This window comes from Embiotoca jacksoni, unplaced genomic scaffold, assembly GCF_022577435.1.
Source record: "Embiotoca jacksoni isolate LCO1_2020_lvr unplaced genomic scaffold, fEmbJac1.0.p SCAF_12, whole genome shotgun sequence".
Classification (NCBI taxonomy): domain Eukaryota; kingdom Metazoa; phylum Chordata; class Actinopteri; family Embiotocidae; genus Embiotoca; species Embiotoca jacksoni.
In genome coordinates, this window is record NW_027185252.1 from 10,048,206 (window position 1) to 10,073,557 (window position 25,352).

The 25,352-nt window shown below is 42.6% G+C and overlaps 1 protein-coding gene across 1 annotated transcript; it reads right to left on the reverse strand.

The window, feature by feature from the left end:
• Positions 1-332: 332 nt before the first annotated feature.
• sfrp5 (secreted frizzled-related protein 5) lies at positions 333-13,575 on the reverse strand. Its single transcript, XM_069144694.1, has 3 exons — positions 12,598-13,575; positions 5,276-5,353; positions 333-1,774 (listed from the first exon to the last, which is right to left on the reverse strand). Exons 1-3 carry the CDS (start codon positions 13,154-13,156, stop codon positions 1,446-1,448), a joined length of 966 nt encoding a protein of 321 aa, XP_069000795.1. The 5' UTR covers positions 13,157-13,575; the 3' UTR covers positions 333-1,445.
• Positions 13,576-25,352: the final 11,777 nt, after the last annotated feature.

Genomic DNA, 25,352 nt, shown 5'->3' on the forward strand with positions numbered 1-25,352 from the left:
CTTACTATTTTTCGTGTTACTTGTTTGGACTGTTGAACTGATAATGGAAAATAACATTTCCTTTTCTATCAACATCATGATTTGACTGCATCTGATTGGTTGGTAGGAATGATGACTAGTGAGTGGAATAATAATCTACTGAAACAAAAGAAATGCTGGAAATTTCTACATAAAACTAATAAGTAGACAGAGAGACATGAGAGTTTGTCACACTGCTAAATTTCTTATGTAAGTGTGTGTCAGTATTCGCACTTTTCTCAACCAAGCAAAACATTTCTTTATAGAAAAAAAATAAATAAATGTTCATAGTATAAAATGATGAAGAAACAGGACATTTTGAAAGTATTCTTTATAAAAATTTCAAATATATTTTATTCATTTACTTTTCTTGTAAAACAAAGATCTATTTCAGTAACAGAACTACTTACAGGTTAATAGGTTAGAAAATATTGTCAAAGTTAAATTTTCATCTTTTATTGCTACGGCAACAGTGTATTCAGGTGCTATGTCTGTATGTATGATTTCTGTTTTCATACCATAGAAGTTTAACTGAAGCAAATTTTAGAAATTTAAGTACAAAAAAAAAGAAACTTTTGAAAAATAGCGAGTATCCGAGACTTATCAATCCAACATTGTTGGTTCTGTCCAGAGTCTCTTTCTTCCTTTTTCTTCTATTCTCTGCTTGTTCACAGGAAGATGTCTTCTCTGCCTTTCTTCTCTCTTTAATTCAAGGAGCAAAAAAATATTCAAGTTTCCCTCTTTCCGGCCACTAAAAACGGTTCTGTACAAAGTCAGTGGAAGCGTCATCTAGTCCGTCCGTCCGTCTCATTCCTCCGGTCTTCTTTTCCAGCAGGGAGAACAGAAAAACAAGCCCAGTTTTCTAGTCATCTACTATTCATCAGAATTACCTACTTTTTACATTATTGAAACATACATTAAAGTGGATCATCTACGTTTCTGTGTTTTGATGTTGTTCCTGCGAGCTCTGTGCCAGTGTGTGCACTGGTGCAGTGCACAGCCCACATATACTTTTTCATTTCTCTCAGCTCTTTTTTTTATTTTATACACAGAAACTAACACTCCATTTCCATGTTCCATTTCCTGTCTTAATGCTACTGTCTAATTGATAAAGTTGCTGTAAGATATGATTTAAGTAATTGGTTCTAGTATATCAGAAAAGGAAAGCAGATTTATTAAGGAGGACTCCATTACATTTGCAGAAGGTGGATCAAAGGGTCAACCTGATCAACCTAAATTGTTATGAACTCTGTCTTTTTGAGGGGAGTCTTTTCTACCTGATTCATATTTAAGCTGAGAAAAAAAAAAAAAAAAAACGCTTTAGCACCCTGCAAACCCTTGTTGGAGTATGTAAAGGACTGGTACAGATTTAGCAGGGATCTGTGGTTCAGGGAAACATTACTTTAACAACATTTTAGTGAGCCACGTCACTGGAAGACAGTGTGGTAGGTGGGACACTGATGGGATTTCATGTACTTGATGGCGAACTTGAGCTCCTTGCTCTTCTTGTCCCACTTGTGAATGGACATAAGCAGCAGTTGCTGGTCCACTTTGCGGCCCATGATGAGGAAGTTGGACCCCAGGCTGTCCAGCTGGGAGCACGGGCAGTTGGCGCCGTTCTTAATGTACAGGGTAAGTTTCTTCAGGTCCTTCTTCCTCAGCACGCCCTGCTTCAGAACTTTCTTCTTCTTTTGCGCTGCGATCAGCTTCCGGTCACCCTTCTCCTTTTTCACCTCCTTGATTTTCATCTTCAGGGCTGAAAGAAAGAAGAGGGAGGTACTTAAATTCAGTTCAGCTTTTATTCTATAAACCACAGATATTCACCCAGAATTAGTCACTCTTGATTCCCTCGTTCCCCTTTTGCTTTGAGCAGCTGGACATGTTTTCTGTCTCTAAGTAGCACTGAGCTCTGGGCCGTGCCAGATAAGCAGCTACTTTACACATCTCCTGAGTATCATCATTTAATCTTTCCTGCAGTGTACAAAAACTGCATCCTGTGTGGAAGTTTGTGTGTGTGACTCGGGAACTACCCATAAACCAAGAGGAGAACATGTTTGTGGAGTTTGTTGTAAGTCTTTGGGCGTATGTACAAGTCAAATCGCAAGTCTTCCTCAGCAAGTCCCACGTTATGATACAAGTCTGACAAGTTATGACGTGTTGACCATTAAATGTTGTTGCAGATGCAATTGTTGTTGGATTTTACCAAGCGGCAACCAACAGTGACATCACCGATTGGCTTGTGAACGGCGGTTATGAAGCCTCGCGTTCGAATATTTGCCGTCACCATCTTGCTAGTTCGGTTTGGTTTGGATGTTACGAGGCCTTTTACCAGATCAAAACTAGTCAAGTCTTGTACCAGTAAGGTTCAGGTCAAGTTTCTAGTCCTTTTTTGGGACTTAACTCATTCAAATTATAAGTGCTGATGAAAACATGTTACCAAATGGAATCTCAATCATCTAGTGTCCATACTTGCTGTCTGATTGTAATTTTTCATGAAACAATCACAGAGTCAATTTAATCAGGGCTGTAAACTGTGTGTCTGCTTTGCACCTTCTTTGTGTTACCGGTTGTGTGTTTGTAAGCACAAATACAGAACCGAAAACCTCTGTATACACATATTCGGGATTTAGTTACATCAAACTTGGCTTTATCAGCCTAATGAGGCACTAACTTGTATCTCCCGTCGAGCCTCATGTTCTTAAATTCATATTTTGTACATAGGAGAGATTAAAATTGAACTGCAAAGCATCTGAGAGAGGAATTCTCTGGGTGAACATTTTGACAGGTGAAATTAATCATGGGTCGGGCAAAGGCGCGGAGCCGGTATGAAGCATCGCTATGTACCTAAGCCTGTTGGAAGATCGCCATTTCACTTCTCGACTGCTCGTCTATGGTTGCATAAACATCCCTCGGTACACTCTGATAGGTACACAGTACATGTGAAGTGATAGCATGTTCAAGAAGGAATGCGCGCTGACTTGGCCCTCACTCGCGTCCTGATTCCCATCCGGCTCCTTCGCTGAGAGTGCGTGTTTATGTGCTACATTTGTGTGCCTACATGCCTGAGCGAGTGTGCGCTTTTGTGAATGGCTGCATTCATGTGTACGTATGTGTTCAGCAAAGTTAAGAAGGATAAAATCATCCCGCCGCCTGCTTCACTTTAAAGCCCACCCGTATTCAGTCATATTGAGTCATAAGTGATGCAGTGGGGCCCACTGCGCAGCCCTGGCCAGCATCTTTGTGACAAGCCGTGCCCACGTCTTTATACAAACTCGCTCTCTTTAACATGAGCCGAGCGGGCGCAGAGGTAGAAGCAGCTGGAGAGAGAAGTGTGCTGTCGTTTTGAGGAGAAACAGGTTTTCTTGAAGCAAAAGCAAGCACCCTCCTCTACCAACCAGTTGCAGGCTGCACGTCCTTCTTGCCCTCTTTCTTTTAAGGTCTGGTATCATGCTGCTGGATGGTACAGCGAGGAATGTTAAGAGATCAGACATCAAAAGCAGACGGTAACAAAACACACAGATTCTCTGAGGGTGAACAGTGTTTGAAGATGAATAGGTAACAACATTGAAGAGGCGTGAGATCAAGCTGCGATGAGCTATCGCCCTATAGAATAACATTACAAAGTCATTCTTGCCTTGATCTCCGAATCTATACGTCACAGCTGTATTGCCTTCTCAACTTGATATCATATCTCGTCCAGTCACATACATTCTTAGAAAATAAAAAGGCTGGCTATCTGCTTTCATACGTACTCATGTTTCATTCTAATGAACAGAACCAATCTGTGTTTTGCTCTCTGATCCCTCGTGTTAAACGATTGAGATGTAATCCTGCAATTAATAAGACAAATACATATCTGTGATTTAGTAATGTCATGATTCATTACAGAGGATGAGCCTGTATTTTGGCACCAGTTTAGAGTGTGAGCTGAGATGTTTTAGTTGTTGCTGGATGTGACATGGTGAGTGTTCATTTATTTTATTATTTGTAAAGGGTCATGATCTTTATAGTCCATGCATTTTGAATGTGTGGTCAATTGTTGTATTACAACGTTCAGCTCTTTTAAACTTTCCTCTGTGGGACTCTCCAGCCTTGAAATATGGTTCTGTCTGGCCACATATCATTTTCCATGACAGTATTCTTGCTAATCTCTTAAGAAACATAAGTCTTGTTTTTCTAATGTCTCCCAGAGTTCGGCTTTTTCGTCACCATTTCTAATTTGGTGCTCAGAATCTTATGACCAGAGAAAATAGAGAGCCGTATATCATTAACTCGAAACACTGGGCCAATAGTCCATGCGGGCAGAAATTCAGCTGCTGTGGAGTATGATGGGCCAGAAGCCCCGATGAGCAGGAATAATGAAATAATTATGTTTTGGCTTCATGTGCAGGTCATTACTGTGGTGAGGCAGGAATGCTGGAAAGTAGAAAGTTTAGAAAAGGGTGTTGAATGGACAATGGGAACAAGAAGCTCTTAAATTAATCCATCAATTCATGCAGAAAGGGGTTATGCTAGCAGAGGGACCGGTGCAAAATGTGTACGCTACTGGTTCATGTCTGTGACAAGTAAGAGTTTTAACCGAGAGAGAACATCAGAAGTGAAAAAAAGTAAACATATGTGCAGAAAAAAAACCTTTTTATTTGCACCAATAAAGAACCTTTTAAACATTCAAATGAACTCACTGCAGTGTAATCTAGGTTTTAGTGTTTAATGTAGAGGGTTTTATTATGTCATAGGATTATGTTATTAATGTCCACATATGTTTTTAAGGACACGTCGGTGTGCGTGTATGACAAACACAGGGATTTCCCGTTTTACTTGTTACCTCTGGTGTTTTACACGTTATTAGAAATCAGGTGGTTGACACGCAGACTTTAATGACTGCAAATACTTTTTGTACCTCAGTGTTAGATTTTTTTTTTTACAATTTTAAGGAAAAACATGTCCATGATTACACATGCCACATCTGTTCCTTCATCTTGCCTTTCTTTGAATAGTTTCTTTCATTTTATTATTACCTTGTGAAATAGGCTTCCAAATTAAACAGTTGCTTGTCATTTTCACAAAGTTGCACTTGAAGGAATGTCGTGCACAAAGCAATTGCAAATTCCATGCTTTACCGGCTTATCAATCATTCACAAACTCACTTTTTCCTGTTTAGCTGACTGCAGATTCTCAACATGGTGGGCGCCCCTGCTGTGCGTGTGCGTGTACGTGTCGACATGCAGGTTTTACTCTTTCATTTTGTGCTACTCACCGAAGTCGCTGGCGCAGTAATGCTCCATGATGTTGTCTGCTTTCAGCTCATTGTCACATGGCGGGCACACCTTCGATACTGAGGAGGCAAAAAAAAACCACGTTTTTATTTCAAACATAAACTACACAAATTCACCTTTGATTTGATGCTATTAAGGCCAGTTTAGCTAATGTATAACAGCTAAGTTAAGGTCATTGTTAGTCAAGTGCAGTCACCAAAAGCAAAGCCGTGTCGGTATGAAATCGTTAAACCCTGAGCACTTTTGAGGCACTCATTTGCAGTCCCCCTCCTTTTGTCAAAGGCTATTTGCTGCGGAGCGAATACACAGTCCAGCAGGCTGACTGATGTTTGCCCTGCAATTACACTGGAGAAAATGTTTTTTATTCTGGCCGTTGTATATTTTGGTGGTGCAGGCGTGGTCTCGGCTGTGCGGAAAGGTAAACGCTGTGGCGGGAGCTGCTGAACACCGTGAAAAGTGATTCAGTACACAGACACAGCCGTCACTTAGGCCACACAGCAACCACACATTGTGAAACAGTGAGGGGAAACCGAAGCAACAAGTTCAGTTTATTTTTAACTCCAAAAATGATGGTCATGCATGCTTTGCTTGAGTGCATGTTTAGCCTCAATAACTTTGATATGCGACTTTGATCTGTGATTGTTGTTGTTGTGAACCCACACGTTGGAAACACATCATGAGAGAAGAACCGCAGGCCTTACGTGAAGCCTTTTTTTTCGTTTTTGCTAAAAAAAAAAAAAAAATCACTTTTACATCCATACCACTAAAACCGACTCAACATATTTTGAAATGATTTTCGGACGTTACAATCTTATTTCTCAATTGGAGCACCAATGCCACTCATAAAACCTGCTTCCAGAGACTTTAAGTTTCATCTCTCTCTGACACACGCGCGCACACACACACACACACACACACACACACACACACACACACACACACACACACACACACACACACACACACACACACACACACACACACACACACAAAGCCTTGTAATTTTCTCCAAAGGCTCTTCAATATAAAACTTTATTATGACAATTATGACGTAAACTCCATGTAATCCCGAAGCATGTTGCGGCTGTACACATCTAATATCAGTGCACTCATCCACAAAAACAGAGCCTTGGGCCGAGTGAGAGAACAAGGTATAATATTAGAAAGGGTCGGGGAGAGAAGGATGTGGTGTCAAAATCTTCCCGACACCATATATAGATTTATATATACACCTACAGGGCAGACAGATCTGATTAGAGATAACGTGTGTGAGAGGAAAACAACGGCGACTTTTTGCTGCGTAGGCAGCCTTTTTCAAGATGACTGCTTATAAAAGAACAACATTTTTCAGTAATTCACTCACCACAATATCCAGAATACATTCTCTCTTTTCTTCTGTATCTCCCACTTACAAACACACACATACACACACACACACACACACACACACACACACACACACACACACACACACACACACACACACACACACACACACACACACAGAGAGAGGACTGTCACAGCACAGGCCAGCCTTTGGGTTAAATGTCAGGGTTCAGAGGTTATCACCCCGGCCCAAACCTCAGCGTCTGGCCAGATAATGAGAGGGGTCAAAGTTTAGCATGCTTCGCTGCTTGGGTCGTGGGGAGGTGAACCCCCTAACTGCCATTGAGAGTACGTATATGTGTGTGCGTGCATGTGTGTGCGTCGGAGGTGATTGGACCATGTTCTTGTAGAGTCACTGCTAGTTTCTCTCCTCTGAGGGTTCCCATGCTTTCACAGGCAGGAGACCTGCGAGGCCCACAGGGTCAGACTTCTAATTGTCTGGTGCTGACATGAAGACTGGGACAGGAGCATGGAAACACACATACACATGCACAGATCAAGAGACAACAAAACTTCTCTGGATTTGTCTGGTTTGAACGATTCCCTTGAAGCCGTCTGATTTGGACTCTGTGGTAATTCATTCTGGTTTAATAAGGGTGGTATGTTGGCAGGAAGCCCAGTTGTGTTGATGCCAGAGCATGTGTCAGGAGAAAGCAGTCCCTCCATGAAACTTAGTTGAGCTTGGACCGAAAACCACCTTTTGGATGCCACTTAGAAATCACTTAAGCAACGGCTGCCATCATCGCCGGTCTCTGTCGGGGGAATCACCGTCATGTTCGGATAGCAATCACTGCTGCATGGCTCGGTGTTTCTTTTCCTGGACACATTTTCTACTCATCAAATATTTTGACATTAGGCCATTAACGTCTTTTTTCCATCATCTCAAAGCAGCTGAACAATGTTTTACCATGCCATGCGATTAAATTGTGAAAATCATGTTCTTGCTCTGGTTGACTTTGGACTCGACCAAGTCTTGTGTGCAGCTTTTGGTGTTTGAATGCTAAGCTATAAACGTAATTACAGAAACCTTAATGTTCCCTCTCGCTGTGACTAATGTTGTTGTATCGCAGAGCTATGGTTGTTGAGGATGTTGAGGTTCGGAGTCGATAATTAAGGATAAGAGGAGAGGGGTGATGGCAGCAGGGTGAGCAGGGAGGTTGTCTGTTGGAAAGCGCTGCTGTTCATTTTTAAACAGCAAGCCAGAGTGGAAACGGTGTACGGCAAGAGTTCAAGAATGTAACTGCACAGCTTCACTTAGTCATAACTTTGAGGTTAATATCACTTTCTCCTTCTCAGTCTTTCTTCCCTGCTGTGTCTGTCGTCTCTCGTCCACTTCACACTGTCTTTCATATTTACCTGGAGTTCAGTCGAAGTATTTGGCAAAAAAAACCTCCAAATATATCCCCAACAAAGACATATTAGATTTGATTTAGAACACTTTTGATGTGAAAAATGTAAAGTTATTTGTCAAATATTTTTGCAATAGAAGTCCCCACACAAAAGGAAAATGAAGGATATATGTCACAGCAAAAAGTGCTGATATAGTCATCGTCATTTTGCTGTAATCACTTGGTGCTGTAGGGAAATTGCCTACTGCATTCAATTAACTTTGTATAAACAACAACATAAATTGTGTCCATCATTAAGTCACTAAAAGCCTAAAACGCCTTGCCCCTTCAATCCCTAAGAGATTATTATTTGTCATCACATGACATTTAAGAATTTTTTAATTTGCTTCAAACATGCATTTGAAAACACAAACACTGTAAATCACATTTTGTGTTTGCAACATTTCACTGGAATTCAATTTGCTAGAAATCAATTTTACAGTTGAATGAAATTTTTGTTACAGGATGTTGTCTTTTTTTTTTTTTTGTCCACTGTCTTTTTCTTACACACACACACACACACACACACACACACACACACACACACACACACACACACACACACACACACGCACGCATGCACGCACGCACGCACACACACATCTTCACACAAAAGTTAACCTGACCTCACACTATCATCATCTGATTCCTTGACAAGTCTTGTACCTCAGTTCTTGCAGACTGGGCGTCGCAGGGACTTTCATGGTAAGAGCGTTCCTTTCAAAGTATGTACGGGTCACTATCTCATGCCTCATTTGGGCCGTTAAAGTTGTGACATAAAACGGTACTGAGCTGCAGATGAAATGCAGCGAGTGATTTACGTTGGAGGGTGTAACATCTGCTTAAATGCGGCATGCAGACTGACAGAGGAGGACTTAAACATGGCGCACAAGCAGCACCCAGGCGCCCCTAAAACACAGCACGCTCCTTGCATCTGCAGGAATCCTATACAGAAGAGAAAACACGTTCTCAAAGGGCCTCGGCAGTCTTCCGTGCACGGAGCATTGGATCACATTTTCCTTTTCATATAGCAGCCAGGGCCACATGAGTAGCGCCCATTGTACTGCTGGGGACCTGACAGTGCTGCCTGTCTCCTTTAGCATGGTTGTAACTTACACTAGTCACATCACAGAGCGCGGCAAGGACAGACAATATCTTTCACACCATGTAATTTCATCGACTTTCACCAGACAACGAGCATATTATCTCGAAGAATACTTTCTGTGAGTTAAGGAGTTTACCCCGTGCACTAAAACAGACAGTGCAGAATGCCGTCTGTGCTTATCACACCTGTTGATTTACTGGTGCTGACAGTGGCTAAAGGTAGCATCATTAAAGCATACAGTGCAGCTGATGGGGTGGGCATTAACCGGGCTCTGCCTGACAGACTGAGCTCAGCTGGCCTTTTCTGCTCCCGGGATGCCTGGACCCGCTTTTGTCAGCTTGTCTTCCGTGGTATAATATACAGACTTGTGTTTCACATAATCACACCCCATGGGCTCCCGCATCACACACACACACACACACGCACGCACGCACACACACACACACACACACACACACACACACACACACACACACACACACATACACAGGCACAAGCGCCAACAAATGCACACACACATGCCAAAAGTCATCCTTATACACAAGCTGAGCTCAGGTGGTGGTGGAGTTCCTCTCAGTTTTGGCCGTGACAGAAAGGTGGAAAGTGAATCTAACTCTGTACTGTTAGTTTCCACAGGAGCCCTCGAACCGTACTATATCATGTAATTGCAGAATAGCTCAGATAACACCGGGGCCTCCCGGACGGGGAGAGCAGCAGGTAGAGCCGGACTTAATTCCTGTGATTGATCCAACTCCCCCAAGATTCAGTGGGATTACCGCAAGATTCCTCATATGAGCCTATGTGAAGAGAATCATCAATGTCCTCCAATGACATAGAGGGTTTGCGGGAAACTCGCTCCTTAGAGTTCTTAGCTGAAATTCTTTTTTATTATTGCTGGCTGTGCTTTTGTGTGTGTGTATGTGTTTGTGTTTGTGTGTGTGTGTGTGTGTGTGTGTGTGTTTTAGAGCCAAAAGCTTGTCCTCGGGATGGCCTTGTACTCACATCTGAGAATCTCTGGTTTTTAACAAAAGTGACTGAGCCTTCGGGCTAGAAGTGATATGGGTTCACTCAGTTTCAAACACACACATGAACACGTACACAAAAACACATGTTCAAAAGCACAAATTGAATCTTTAAACTTAATCATAATTCCATTTCTGATTTATTCTGTACAAATTTAATCCAATTGATTTAGTCTTTTTTGTCTCTCCGCCTAAAACTGCTTAACAGCTAAGATCCCCTCTGCATATTTGCACTTATCTCGCACCACTTTCTGTAATCCAGACGCCTCTGATAATTATTTGATTAGATAGGATCAACAAACAGTTGCCTGTTTGAGGAGGTGACAGATGAAATTTAAGCAGCCTCCTTCTCAGGGAGCATGTAGAAGAATGAATTATGACTCTGCAAAGCCAAAATGTCACATAGTTGATACCAATCCTACAAAAGCAGACCAGCCTTTTTCCCAAATGGAACAAGTCGGTTCAGCATTAATTCAGCTGAGAATCCTCCAACGATCTCTTCCCACTTTCTTTTAAAATCGGAGGAGATGGTTAGATGTTAGTATGCTGCGACCATTACTGATAAAAAAGCAAAGATTTGCCACGCAACTGGTTGACAGGATGAAACAATGTTTTGGCATTACTGACTTTAACTTTATCTATCAAAGATCAGCTCAAGTAAAGGAAAGCAAATTTCACATTAAATGAAATGTTATGTTTTCGAGAAAAGGAACAACCAAAGTAGATGAGAGATGGCAGTAAACAGTTAAAGGCAAGTCGTGGAATAATGTGAATAATAAACCATTTTCCTTGGGTCCTTATTGAAAGCAGAGAGGCGGACACTTCTTATGCTGCAGGAAGCAGCTTTTCTCCTCTTTTATGCCTCTCTTTACTCTCCTGCTACCCTCCCCTTTCACTGCTCTCCATTCGGCTCTCTCAGGAACAATCAGACTTTAGCGACTCCCATTCTCTGCCTGCCTCTCTTGTCCTGTCATGTCGACTAATTAGTGGGAGCTCAGTAATTGGCCTTCTAGCTAATTGGCCTGCTAGCTGCCAGACCCAACAAAAGCCGAGCAGACCGGGACACAGTGGGGACTGTCCCCCTCCACTGTCTAAAGACTCTCATCAACTCCCTCTCAGCACTGACTGCTTTTGTGAAAAGGCTGCTTAAGTAGTCGTGGTACACACACACACACACACACACACACACACACACACACACACACACACACACACACACACACACACACACACCTATTTCTGTCTATTTAGTTCCCATCCACTCTCCCACAGCTCACTACTGGCCCATCTGTCGGTGCTCTTTTTCGTTGCCAGTGAAAATATAATATTTTCCTTTTGTGTGAATCAAATCTCTCTTCGTATTTCATCCATGAAGTGTTCATTTAATGACAGTCTGCAGACCAGCTTGGGAGTCGCATGCTGATATTTTGATATAAAACATTCTCCAGTTGTTAGACTGATTGATTAGCCGCTGATGGACGTCCACTGATAAAGATGTGTGTTTATGCGTGCACATGTGTGCTACCTTTTCAGTTAAGATGAATTCCACATCACAGTCCATCTATCTTAACTCTGGGATCGATCTGGCCGCTGGAGTCTCTCAGTCTCTTGTCTCTGTCCCTGCCTAAGGCATACAGAGAGGGCAGGGAGCTGTCCTGAGCTGTCCACTTACTCCAGAACTTTTCCCTGTAGCCTCTTCCAGCTCCTGTCTGTCTCACTGACCTCCTCTGGATCGTCTCTCACTTCAACTTTGATCTGTTGTTGCTGCAGTGCAGGGCAACCATATGAGCCACACATTCTTGCAAAGACTCTTAATGCATCCGACTCTGCAGCGTCTTGAACTCATGAGTTAGTAATGTTGTGAGATGACTTTGCAATGCAGAAACAAAATATATTTGTTTTCCTTCACTATTTGTGTCTGCATAACACAGGTTATTGAATTGCGATAATGTCATGTTTGTTTAACCCATGTTGAATTTGAAATGTGTATGATGGCAATGGTGTGCTTCATATTTTGAAACTAAAATGTATACAATATCAACCATGTTTGTTGCAGAGTATTCAATCAGTTGATCAATCATTAAAGTATACTTGCTTTATGCTGAGAGGACTTTCAAAGTTTAATGAAGTTCTATTTAATGATTTATTTAACCTAAAGTGATTGTAATATAGTTGCTAAGCTCGTCACATGATATTTTGAATTTAGAGGGAACATCGGAATTACAGTTTGTGCAAAGTGTTACTTTCACATGTTGCCAGAAACCAATTTTACCGCTGTTAAGGCCATCATTTTTACCAGTAATTTCTTTATGGGCCTTATAAATTAAAGTTATTACACTTACTCTATCATGTGTAGATGCTCTTGACATGCTTGAATGAGTATGTGCACATAGCTGGCCTACCTGGTGGCTGGGTCGCTTGGTTCCCAGTGAACTGCATGGGGATGCAGAGGTCATTATCAATGGGGAACTTGTCGCAGGTCAGCATCTCTGGCCAGGGGAAGCCGTAGGTCTCCATCACCGGAGCACAGCTGTCCCTGACAGCCTCGCACAGCGAGCGGCAGGGATAGATGGGCCTGTCCAGACACACCGGTGCAAACAGCGAGCACAGGAAGACCTGCGTATCAGCATGGCACCGTTTGGCCAGGAGGGGCACCCAGCTGCCCGCCTGCTGCTTGACTTCAGGCATGGTCTCATGGTCCAGCAGGTTGGGCAGCCTCATCTTCTTGTAGCCCACATTGTGGCACAGGCGCAGGTCAGCTGGTATGTCCACACACTGGGGCTGCTTGGTGTAGAAGCGGCCATTGTGGAAGTTGTCTGACTGCCAGCTGTAGTAGTCGTACTCATCTGCGGCTGAGACGGTGAGGAGGAGGAGGAGGAGGGAGAAGAGCGACAGGACCAGTGCCAAGCTGAAGGAGCCCTGGGTTAATGCCCACCTGGGGCTCTTTTGTCCGTGTGCCATGCCTCTCTGAGTTCAGACCAACAATTCAAGAAGGTTGTATCCAAAGTCTCCAAAGTAACTCAGTGAAGACAAAATGCACAGAGAAGAGAGGAACAAGTGGGGCAGGCGTACAAGCTGTAATCCCTTTTTTTTCTCCTGAGTATGGACGCAGCCGATTGAAAACAAAATTGTTTAATTCCCTTCTTCCCTGGAGAGTCAGCCCTCTCAGCTTCCCTGAAACACCTCCTTGTGTGTGTGTGTATGTGTGCCTCAGGTAGTGGAGTGGGGAGGCAGCAGGCAGGGAAGGGTGAGCACACAAGTAGGTCCTCTTATTTTTCTAACTTTCCCTGTTCACAGTTTCTCACTCTCCTTCCCTCGCCCTCTCTAAGAACTGTCTCCAGCCCTGCACTGCTCTCTGTCTATAAGTCTGTGGCTGTAATGAGGAGTACCTAGGTTTTAAGAGGCAGTGGGAGCTGCTCTCTTTAGCTGCCTGCCCCCCTAGCAGGCGCCCAGGCCATTCACCTTCCTACTGGCCTCCCCTGGACTCACTCACAACAGCATCAGCCAATCACAATGGCAGGGGGAGTCTCCCACTGGCCTTCAGGACACTCCTTCTGCCCCTTATTCTTAACAAAACCCCTCCTCTAGAAGAAGGAGGGAGAGAGAGAGAGAGAGAGAGAGGTTTCTCCAGGTCCATTTGTAAATTCATCTCTTGAATATGCACAAGATCCCTTCATTAGAAACTCACCCAGCAGATGCTGTCATCCTATCAGTCATGCTTTTTTTGTGATAGATTCCTCAACTTTTTACCCTGCTTACATTTACTCATCAGAGATTTAACTAGCTTCCTGAAGGATGCTCCGCGTGTAACAAATGATGTCTGCTTGCCATTCAAGTCTGCTTACTTCATTAGCTCGAAAAAGTCTGGCAGGAGACGTCTGCTGGCAGCAACAGTGAGAAAACACACACGCGCACACACACACACGCACACGCACACGCACACACACACACACACACACACACACTCACACTCACAAGTACAACTGTTAATGCAAGTTAATGCAAAAAGCTGGAGAAGAAAGTGAATGAAGTGGGTGGGAGAGAGCAGCAGCGTGGGAGAGGCGAGGTTACAGAGTGTAGGCTGTGCAGCTACAGGTGGCTAGGTGGGTTCACCCGCGCTATGGGAGTTATGCTAATGTGTATGTTGGCTGTGAATAGAAGCACGCTGCCCCTCTGTCTCTTTCTATCAGTGCCACTGACACAGTGAGGGCCTTCATCTTTGGAGCAAATGCACTGGAAGGGTCACATTCAAATTCAAAAGCCTGTAGCATTGTGAACAGGATATGGGACCGGTGGCTCACACGGAGGGTGTTCTTGCATGTTGCATTTGATCTCCGGCATGCATTAATGCTTTTCCCTCGTGTGAATGGACTGTAAATGTCGGCTCATACAAATTATTTTTAAAGTGGTCGTTCGCTGGTGCAAGCTGACATTTTACGCCCATATGTCAGGATGGTGAAGACACAGTATGGATCGTCCTGCAGCTGGATACTGCTGACATTGAGATGAAGTAAACACGCACGTGATTTTTGGATTATTATTATTATCTGTATGAGGCAGCACAAAGAAGGAGACTAGGAAAGCGTGTGAGTGTTTTGGAAGCAGTTGGAGGTGTACTCGGACGGGAATCGGGGACGGTATTGTTCTTCGCCTGTGGCGTAGAAGATAAAATTCCAGAAACAGCAGTCGGTCCATTAAATCTAATTCAATAAGATGAAATAAAATAGATAAAAATGTGGTCTAATATCGGGAAACCAGGCACAATGATAAAACCCACAAGGCCACATCATCCAAGCGTCCATATAGTTTTATACTATCCTGACCGCACTTTCACTTATTTCCGAAGACCGGGGATTGAGAACAAGATTACTGTCCCATCGAATCATTTTTTACTTGAGAATGGAGTTGAACGTCTTTCAACCTTATCTTCTTCAAGCTACAGCTCACATCCCAGTTGACTTATTGCTGTGCGTGCGTGCGCGGGCAGTGCAGAGGGATTTTTCTTGGAATCGAAAAAGAGCAAATGGAGCACTCAAGCTCAATCTTCTCTTGGAGCAGTTTTCATAACCTACATAGTGGAAAGATGATGTGGTAGTTGGCTGAAGTTGCCCCTAAAATGTCATCATTATGACTAAAAGAATTGTTGAGTGGACAGTAAGGCACTGTTTTGATAACTTCATAGTTATCAGAACTATGTATCATATACTTACTGATTATATTTCCTCACTTCTTGTTTTCCATCACCCTGCTGTCATTCTTCAAAGTGTTGTGTTATTTGCAGACAGAAATGGCTCTGCTAACCTTTGCGCTGCAGCTAATCAATATTACTCGGGTAATAATCTGTGGACCTTAGTCTTTCTTGAAGGGCTGGTGAGATTGTCTTCTGCACACCTCACTATCTCGGTTAAGTATCTTGTATACACGTTAGAGCGGTGCTGACCTATTTTAAGACTGCTAGCATTTCCTCCTGATACAAGCACAGTGTCCTGCCTTCAAGTCAGTAACAAAAGTGTCTTTCATGGTAATCAATCAACAATGGTTGTCTCCTCTTGTTCTCCTTCCCCTAACTGGCCCCTGTGGCCACCGGCCAATCAATTCCACTCTTCGGTTTGCAGCCCTCTGATTGGACGGGGGTTATAAGATTAGGTCCAGCCTGTATTGTTGGGCCTAAAGGTTTAGCATGGTTTGAAAAGAGTGTCTCAGCAATTGTATGAGTGAGTGAGTGAGTGAGTGAGTGTGTGTGTGTGTGTGTGTGTGTGTGTGTGTGTGTGTGTGTGTGTGTGTGTGTGTGTGTGTGTGTGTGTGTGTGTGTGTGTGTGTGTGTGTGTGTGTGTGTGAGTGAGAGAGAGAGTATGTGTGTGTGTGTGTGTGTGTGTTATGGAGATTCTAAAGAGGAAAGGCTGGAGAGAGGTTGAGGTGGCCAGCCGGCCAGATATGCCCTCTGAGCAGAATGTGAATTCTAAACCACACAAGAAGATGGAGGGGATGATGTGAAAGACTGCAGACACAACAGCATGTTGCATGTCTTTGGCAGACTGAACTTGTACAGGATAGACAAAAAGAAGATGGCGAACAATAGACTTTTATGAATCTTGAAACTCAGTAATCTGTTACTTCATTCTCAGTCAGTTGAAGAAATAAAAGCTTAACAGCCAACTGAAATGGCTTTTCGTACAGCTGTTTTGTGAAGGAGTTTCTAAACATTTCAAAAATAGATTTTTCTCATTGCAGAAAGTCAACAGATTCTTTATTTACTGCAGATGCAGCTGTGCAGTGCTTTACTACAGTGAACAACAAGTAAATGTATCAATGGTGGAGGAACCCCCACCTCTTCATTACGCACGCACGCACGCACGCACGCACGCACGCACACACACACACACACACACACACACACACACACACACACACACACACACACACACACACACACACACACACACACACACACACACACACACACACACACACACACACACACACACACATCCCAGCCCTGCAAAGCAACAATAGGGATTAGCTTTCACAACTGTCAAAACATGTGTGAAACACAGAGACCAGTGTGTCCCACAAATAGTTTTTCTTTCTTTTTCTTGATCTGTTTCGCTCTCGCACACACATACACAATGAGGATGAAATTAAACACTGTGTCAGAAGCAGAAGAATAATTCTTCCAATAATTAATTCTACAAGAGGAATTTGAATTAGCCTGATCATTTTTTAAGCTGCAAAAGAAGCAGTGAAGTGCCGTAAGTATGGCTCACTTCCTCATTTGCTTACTTTATTGCCATTGTACTCTATTAGAAGATCGTCAGGTCAGGATGAATACTGGGTGTTCGAGTTGGTTATACTCACCCTTTTAAAAGATTATCTTTTGACTGAAAATTGTTTTAGCCCCTCAAACCGTAAAGAGTCAAAACACAGATTGTTCAATCAGTTTTTTCAGTTATTGTTGTAGGTTTTGAAATGATCTGTATAGTCTGCAAAATCTTTGATCTGAAATTTAGCAGGAAGCGATTAAGGCCTGTTGGGTAATCTGCTTTTTTGCAAACAATGTTAGCAGGGTCAGTCAGTGCACAATGGATCCAGATCCATAACCCCACACGTGCGCACACACACATACATACACACACACACACACACACACACACACACACACACACACACACACACACACACACACACACACACAACACAACCACAACAAATAAGCAGAGAGCTTCAGTTCTCCATGAATGTCACATATTTGCACAAAAACTGGAAGCTTTAGTGGCACCAGGAAATATCAGGCGCATACGGTTTGGCTGATTCTTGCCTCAGTTCAGCTTGTTCACTGAGCCTTAAGGCCTGGAAGGACTTCGTCAGTGGGGACTGTTGCACGTAGTTGCTGAAATGTGATGAAATTATGTTGGGCGATTTTAGCACCACGCAGTCACATAGTGCTAAACCTGTAGATGCCTGTCACACCGGGCAGTGGTGAAAAGATATACTGTGTGTGAGTGTTTGCTGTCTCCTGTCTTTGGCCCTCTCACACGCACATTTCCTATCGCCCCAAGTATTTTATTCTTGATGTTTGCTCTTTTTCTTTGTCTGTTTCCATCTTCGCGGCTGCTGGTTGTACAAGCCACAGTGCTGGAGGCTTCTCCGTCAGGGCTGACACACGGGGTCAGAAGGTACATTTAGACACAAATCAGACAGACAATCAGACAGTTTCTCCTCCCTTCACCCGCCTGACCCCCCCCCCCCCCCCCCCCCCCGCCTCCCCTCCCGCGCCCCCGCCCACCACACACACTCAGGCACAGACAGACACACACACCTCCCTTCACTATCCCCAAGCCCTTAACAACTGGCTTCAGCTTCCCCGGGTGGACTCTTTGTAAGGGGGCTTTGACCAGCTCACCGTCATGGAACCCAATGTAAAGAGACAGAGAGGAGAAAGGATACCCAAACTGGGACTGAGTTTTTTTTGTGTGTGTGTGTGTGTGTGTGTGTGTGTGTATGTGCATGTGTGTGTGTGGCCAACATCTTGTCAGCTTCCAGTAAAAAGCTTTGAGTGATGGGAGACTTCCTCTGAATATTGTGACACACGTATGTACATGCACTTGCAAACACAAGCAGCAGCTCACCTCCAACAGGCTGTTATTGTATCAGGGCCAGAGATGATGGCGCTCGTCAGCATTTTGGCTAAAACTTGCTACCATGGTGCTAGAATTCACACAATCGGTACATGTGTGTAAACGTGAGCACACTTGCATATCCAGTTTGCATTTCTAAATCGAAAACAAAAAAAGGTTTCCTCCAACTGCGGTATGCAAGCGTCAGCTTCGGTCTCGTCAGTTAGCTCGTTTCAAGCTGCATACGTTTCATCTCAGGATCTTGATTTCGTCCACACGCATTCACAATGTAACTGTGTAGTGAGCTGGTGTGTACCAAGAAATGAAACAGGAGAGAAGGTGAAAAGGAGAAACTAACTATGGCCTCAAGAGCAAAGCCCCTGGAGAACATAATTTTTCACAGACCTCTTTACAAAGCACATTCATGGCACATTTAGTTGGAAACTAATATTGACTGATTTAACTAACTTCATTACAAGCTGGACAGAGTTAAGAGTACCCTTTCGCCCCCGTGACATTTTTACCTCTGGATCTGTATATTTTTAAGGAAATGGGATGGGATCAGTTCAAAGTGGGGATTTTGATTAGTTTTGAAGATTCAACAGAGGCTCAGCAAATTCCAGGCACTGAAACTTGACTCTATTGTAATGGAGATAAAGTGAAATGCTCAAAGCAACCGCAGGTCAGATCCAGTCCCTGCAACTCCAGCTACATTCACATAATTGGTTATGTAGAATAAATAAATGTGGAGCATTTTAAGAAGCAGGTTTATTTATTTATTACAAGAAAGGATGTTGAATGTTTTGGAGCTGACCAGCTTCCTGTCTGTACCTGCAGGTGAGCTACTGTACAGCTGAGTACTTTAGCACAGCTCCTAAGTCTTTGATGTTGTTCCGAGTGTTACTGTTCGTAATGTGAACCCATGTGTGACTTGTGAGTTTTGGCCTTTACCGCAAGATCTGCTGTGATTTATGAGCTGTAGACTTCATTGTTGAACACTTTCCTGTCACCTGATATTTTTGCTGTTGTGTGTGTGTGTGTGTGTGTGTGTGTGTGTGTGTGTGTGTGTGTGTGTGTGTGTGAGTGTGTGTGTGTGTGTGTGTGTGTATCGATCCATCTCCTTGTCTTTCAACATACTATCCCAAATATGTCAGCGAGGACAGTCAGAACCCATTTTTCCCCGACACGTTATCTCTCCATCTTTTTGTTCGTGTGTGTGTGTGTGTGTGTGTGTGTGTGTGTGTGTGTGTGTGTGTGTGTGTGTGTGTGTGTGTGTGTGTGTGTGTGTGTGTATATGTGTCCACATGCCCCCGCTGCTCATCTCCGTAATGGTTGGGGTCATCAGTTAAGGATCAGACCTCACCTCTGTTGAGAAATGGAGAGATAGGAGTTTCAACAAACAGGGAAGGATTTTTCCATATCTCAGTGATAGATCGCATGATAACATTTTTGGCTAATGGGAGAAAAAGGTCTTGGCATTTAAGTCTGCCCTCAACATTCTTTTTTTTTTTTTTTTTTAAGTTTTAGCGAGGTCTCCCACTCACAGTTCTACTGAAAGCCAAACTATCACAGCTTTTTACATCTCAGGATAACCAGCATCTCTATTTTGATAATCTCTTCTTTGACTGCTGTATCACAGCAAGGAGGCTCAGAATTGTCTCTTTCTTAAATGAGCTGGAAGAATTGACAGACACCAAACGCATCTGATGTCAAAAACCTGCTTGTTTAAATGAGTTTTGTGTGGTTTTGGCTCAAATAAGCTGTCAGCATCACTTAAACTACAACTTGTAATGGAAGTCTGTGAAATAACATCATATGGGAAATTGTCTGATACATTATCCAGGCCAGTGACTTTGTGTAACTCCATCTTTCTTCTTTCCTTCTGCACTGTTTTCTGAGTATTTTCTTATAATTGAGATTTTAAGTGCAGCTCTTACAAGGTTATTTTTACAGACTTCCACATCTATCAACATGAGCAGTTATGACACAAAGTCAAAAACAAAGCGAGTAAGGGCTCTTTAGTGGTGCCATCACAATTAAAATTCTGGATGTTCTCCAATCAATCTATGTTATGGAAGCAGTGAGAGCTTTCAGGGTTATTCCAGTATGTGATTGAAAAAAAGAAGCGCGATTGGCTGGAAAAAAAAGAGTCTCCGGAAAATTTCAGAGGTCCATACATATTTCTTTATATAAAACAAACAGAAAGTTGGGAGCACTTCATTTTCACTCCGTCTTACATTATGTTTCTTCAATGTATACAAACCACTAAACACAACATTAAATTACATTCAATAATTCAAACTGCAAGCAGTGATATGCAAGTCCTCGCACGCTGCACGTCGGGGATCCAGCGGGTCGGGGCCGTCGGCTCCCCGACATGCAGCACGCCAAGGTCCGCATATTCCCGCTTGCAGTTTAAAAAAATTTCTTGATCTTGTTCCTTATTCTTCTTTTTTTTTTTTTTTAAAAGGCTTTTTTTGGCGGCTTTAACATCTTCAAAAACTCATGAAAGTTGGTGACTGATGCAAGTTTCATGAGGTTTGGAGCATCGTTTGACCTTAAACATCAACTTCCTGTGTCACGGCAAAACATCAAACTTGGCTATACTATATACTATATATTATATACTATAAAAATTGGTAGCGCAGTAGTTAATGCTGCTACCTCTCAACTAGAAGGTTTGTGGTTTGATTCCCCCTTTTGTCATGACTTAAAAAAAAAATCAAAACAGTCAATTTTGACTTTAAAAATGCCGGTCATTTTTTTAACAACATGCCGTAGCATGACTTTTGGGTCACTTTGTGGCCACCACGCCGCGGGCACACCGATCGACGAAAACTAATTATTTTGATAACTGTTAATTCCAAACATGTTATGAGTGCACAGACTAAATTTCACGTCGGTCCGACAAAATCTGAAGGAGGAGTTTGTTAAAGTACATGTGTGAATCGCCAAAAATGGCGACTAAATTCAAAATGGTGGATTTCCTGTTGAGTTGACGTAATGGTGCAATGTAACTTTTTTGTACATCTCGGTGTGATACACATGTCCACCGAATTTCGTGCATGTAGGTAAATGGAGCCGCCTGGGCATCTGTTTAGGGGGCGCTAGTGAGCCATTTGGCCACGCCCACTCGCGACTCCACTAAAATACAAAATGTTTCACTGGGAGAGACGGGTGTACCAACTTTCAGGAGTTTTTGAATATGGTAAAGCCGCCAAAAATTTAGTTGTTTACGGAGAATTATAATAATCGCTTGAATAAGAATAGGGCTTTCGCACCTTCGGTGCTCGGGCCCTAATAAGGAGCAAGACAATTTTATTTGCAGAGCACATATCAACAACACGACAATTCAAAGTGTTTTCATAAAACACAAAAGGCATCGAGACAAAATGTAAAAACAGCTTCTGTAAATTTAAGAGAGCTTTAAAACTCAAAAGGACTGAAAAGATTTAAGTACGACTGTCTAAAATAAACGGCTAAAAAAGTTTGTTGTTTTTGTGAACAGCTGTAGCTCCACCTATGATGTATTTACGCATTAACACTGAATGTCTCATGACACATCCATATATTTTAGCTGCTGTTGGTTGCAGCACATAATTGGAGCTGTCAGTTGCCAGCAGCAGCAGACGACTTGGAAGTACGAGTGAACTGTGCATAACTGAAAGAGTTTGACGTGTTCCATAAGACCACGTGTTCTTAACAACCCCTGGCCCGATAAATGAAGGTAAGAACAAGCTCGTTAATTGTTAAATACAATGGTGCTTTTCACTAATGCAGTGGGCAGACATGCTACTGTACTGTGTTAGTGGAAGAACAGCAGTCTCACGTTGGCAGCGAGGCCACTGTTCCAAACCACCTCATCTGTCCTCTTCCAGTCTGGCTACCATAGACCTATGCTAGTTTTGGACAACACAAACTTTGGAAGAAGAAAAGCATAATTTCCTCCTCCCTCTTGCTCTCATGCACGTTACCCCACACATACCAATTTGCACAGATGAAAAATGTCAAGGGCAGACCACCTGGCTATTCCATGCCTGGTCAGAGGAAAATCTTCCCGTCTTCATCAATGAGGCGCAGTGTGCGGAGTGTGCTCTGTCCCACTCACATATCACAGCCATTAGACAGGCATGTGTTGGGCTGGTTCCAGGGCAGGGCCTTCTGCTCCACTCACTGAAGTCCCATTCAAGGTAATCCACACCAACCCAACCAATTTTGCAGGTGCAAAAACGTGTAACAAGGAGAACTTGAAACATTATTGCACTGTTCAGATGATCCCTGGGTGAATTCAGCAGGACGGAAAATGCTATTTTACAGCCCCAAAAGCTTTTGCATTGAGAACGAAAAAAAAATAAATACATGGGTTCCTTAAATGTTTCCACTCAATGACGCAGCATTCAGAAATGTCTGTCATATAACAAAGAATCAAAACGGTAAAAAAATAGAATCGTGAATTTATTACATTTCTGTTCAAATCACATGGTTGGTGAATCAAAATTAAATATGTTTTTGTTATTCTGCTCTCCTGCTATTTCATGAAAAACATGAAAGAATAGCTAAAGAGGTCTGCAATCAAATTTGTGGAAAGTTAATTATTTACAAGGTAAACTAAACTAATATTAAAGTTGAATTCATTGCCATATTATTACATATTTTTTTTAATCATTTTACAACATTTGATACCTTTTCTATCCATAAACAAATAGTTGTTTCTGTCAAAATGTCAACTTAAAGAATCAATGATTAATGTTGTTTTCAGTGGGAAAGAGGTCATTTATAGTGATGAACCTACAGAGAATTATCAGCTGTTGCCCCCTCAGCTTTACACATCTTTATGGTAAGTTCTGACAAGCATCACTGTCACCATTCCCGTAGTTTTCTTTCCAGCTGCATTCAGCAGGTCTCTTTTAGTGAGAAAGCTCCAGACATGCACTGGTCTCTACCTGCTCGGCACTAAAAGAGAGAGTGAAAAGAAAGCAAATATTGTACTTATATTCACCAGGTATCAAGAAAAATTATGTCAAATGAATTATAATGTGATGTCAGTGTGTCTAAACCTTATTTGTGCCGGCCACTAGTGAACCAGAATAAGCAGCTATTGTGTATTGTGTATTGTGTATTGTTTGAGATCCTATGTTTTCAAATCTTGATGCCCTCCTGTTAGCTGGTCAATGGCCGGTCTGTATTCATTTTTGGAATTGTTATTGGTAGCAATGATTTTATACCACACCATGTCATGTGACTCATACTGCCCACCGTCATGGTATAATTGCCTTTTTTTGTGGCCACACATACAAGTAGATACTAATAAAGACAGACACACGTTATATTTTCCTTTCCCCCACTCGTATTGGTCGACATCATGGGTGACCTGAATAAGCATTGAATACAAAGAATAACCCTCCGAAAAAAAGATGAAAACCGTTTAGCTTGGCAAGAATGTGTGCATATTTACATCTATGAAAATGTGCCTGTGTGCATGTGAGGCATGTGGGTTGGTTTAACATGACCCAAATGATACACACTGTGCTGTATGGTGTTCTGCCCCTGAGCCTGCAGTCACAGTGTGTCCACACAGAGTGTGTAGATGTAGACAAAGTGCTGCAGGCTCTAGAAGTCCTGGTTGTAAACAGCTGTCTGAGCAAGGTGAGAAGAGAACCTGAGCTGCTGTGGTTCCCTCTTACAGATGAAACATTCTCCAAAGAGCCAAAAATCATACAACATATGCTGTTTTTGGATGGATTTGCAATTTGGCACTGCTGGCATTTCTCAGACAAAAGTTTAAGACTTTTTCTGTCTTGCTTTGTCTTTGTGTCATATCATTTTAGATTAGCAGGCTAAACTCAGTACTTACTGTAATTAATCTAAATCCATCCAGATGGGGAATAGTTTCAGTTTCATCTACAAGGAAGAGCTATTAGATGCCATGTCCTTCGGGTCCTTCCTCTCATTCGCTCTTTCTTTTTAGTGACAAGCACAAGTAATTTGAGGACAGGCTCTGAGTCACAAGACAACTGTCCTCCTCTCTCCAATTATTCAAGTCCATTTTGAGCACTGACAGTTTCTCCTTCCTCTCTGTATATGCTTTTCTTTTGGCGGGTCATGAAGAGGTGTCTTGATCTTTCTCCTCACCATCATCCCTTACCCCATCCTTCCTTTCCTTTTTTTGTTCCACTTGACAACTTCTCTGCATGTGACTGCTGTCGTCCCGTCTGTATGTTTTTAAAAATGTTTTTTTTATAGCTCTTATTATTTCCATTGGATACAGTACATTATACATTAACCATGTTGCTGTGAACTATGAATGCACAGTGACCACTTTGTCCTGTTCATATGATCAGAAACAGAAATACCCATTAGGAAATTAGTGGAAATAAACCAGAAAAAAAATTAAATCTGGATTCACCTCCTCTTGCATATTTTGCAGTTGCACAGAATGAGACGATTTGATTCGGAGGACCGTCTGGAAAACTTAATTGATTAGATTGATCATCACTTCTGGAAGCCAAGCATTCGCCTGCATAAAAACTCATTCTTTCACTGCAGACCTTTCAAGTGGAATCTTGGCAGAATTTGAACCCCTGCACGGCTACAGAACCACATTCAATAACCGCTTCTCATGTTCTGCACAATCCCAGACAAATTTATGAAGGTCTCTGTGCGAGTTCCAGATCGAATGGACTCAGCGTTGGCTCACACAGTGAAACAATCCCACAGTTTCTTTGCATTATCCTGCTATGATGCTAACATGTGGACACTAATGGGGTGCTGCCAAAACACAAATCTGTCTCCTTCTCACTAAATTGTGGTTCCTTCCTTTTTGCTGTGGTCTCACAACTCTTTCCCTTCCTCTACTCCCTGTAAATAGATTTCTGCTGATGGATGAGGGGTCCACTAGTTTGTCTCCATCACAGCGAAGGTGATGGGACATTTGGAGGACAGTTAGAGCTCATGTTCCCTTTGAGTCAGAAAACTGGAGAAGGTGTAATTTCCTGATTTTAAGACCCATGTGGGCTCTAAGAATAATCTGGGCTCACTCTTAC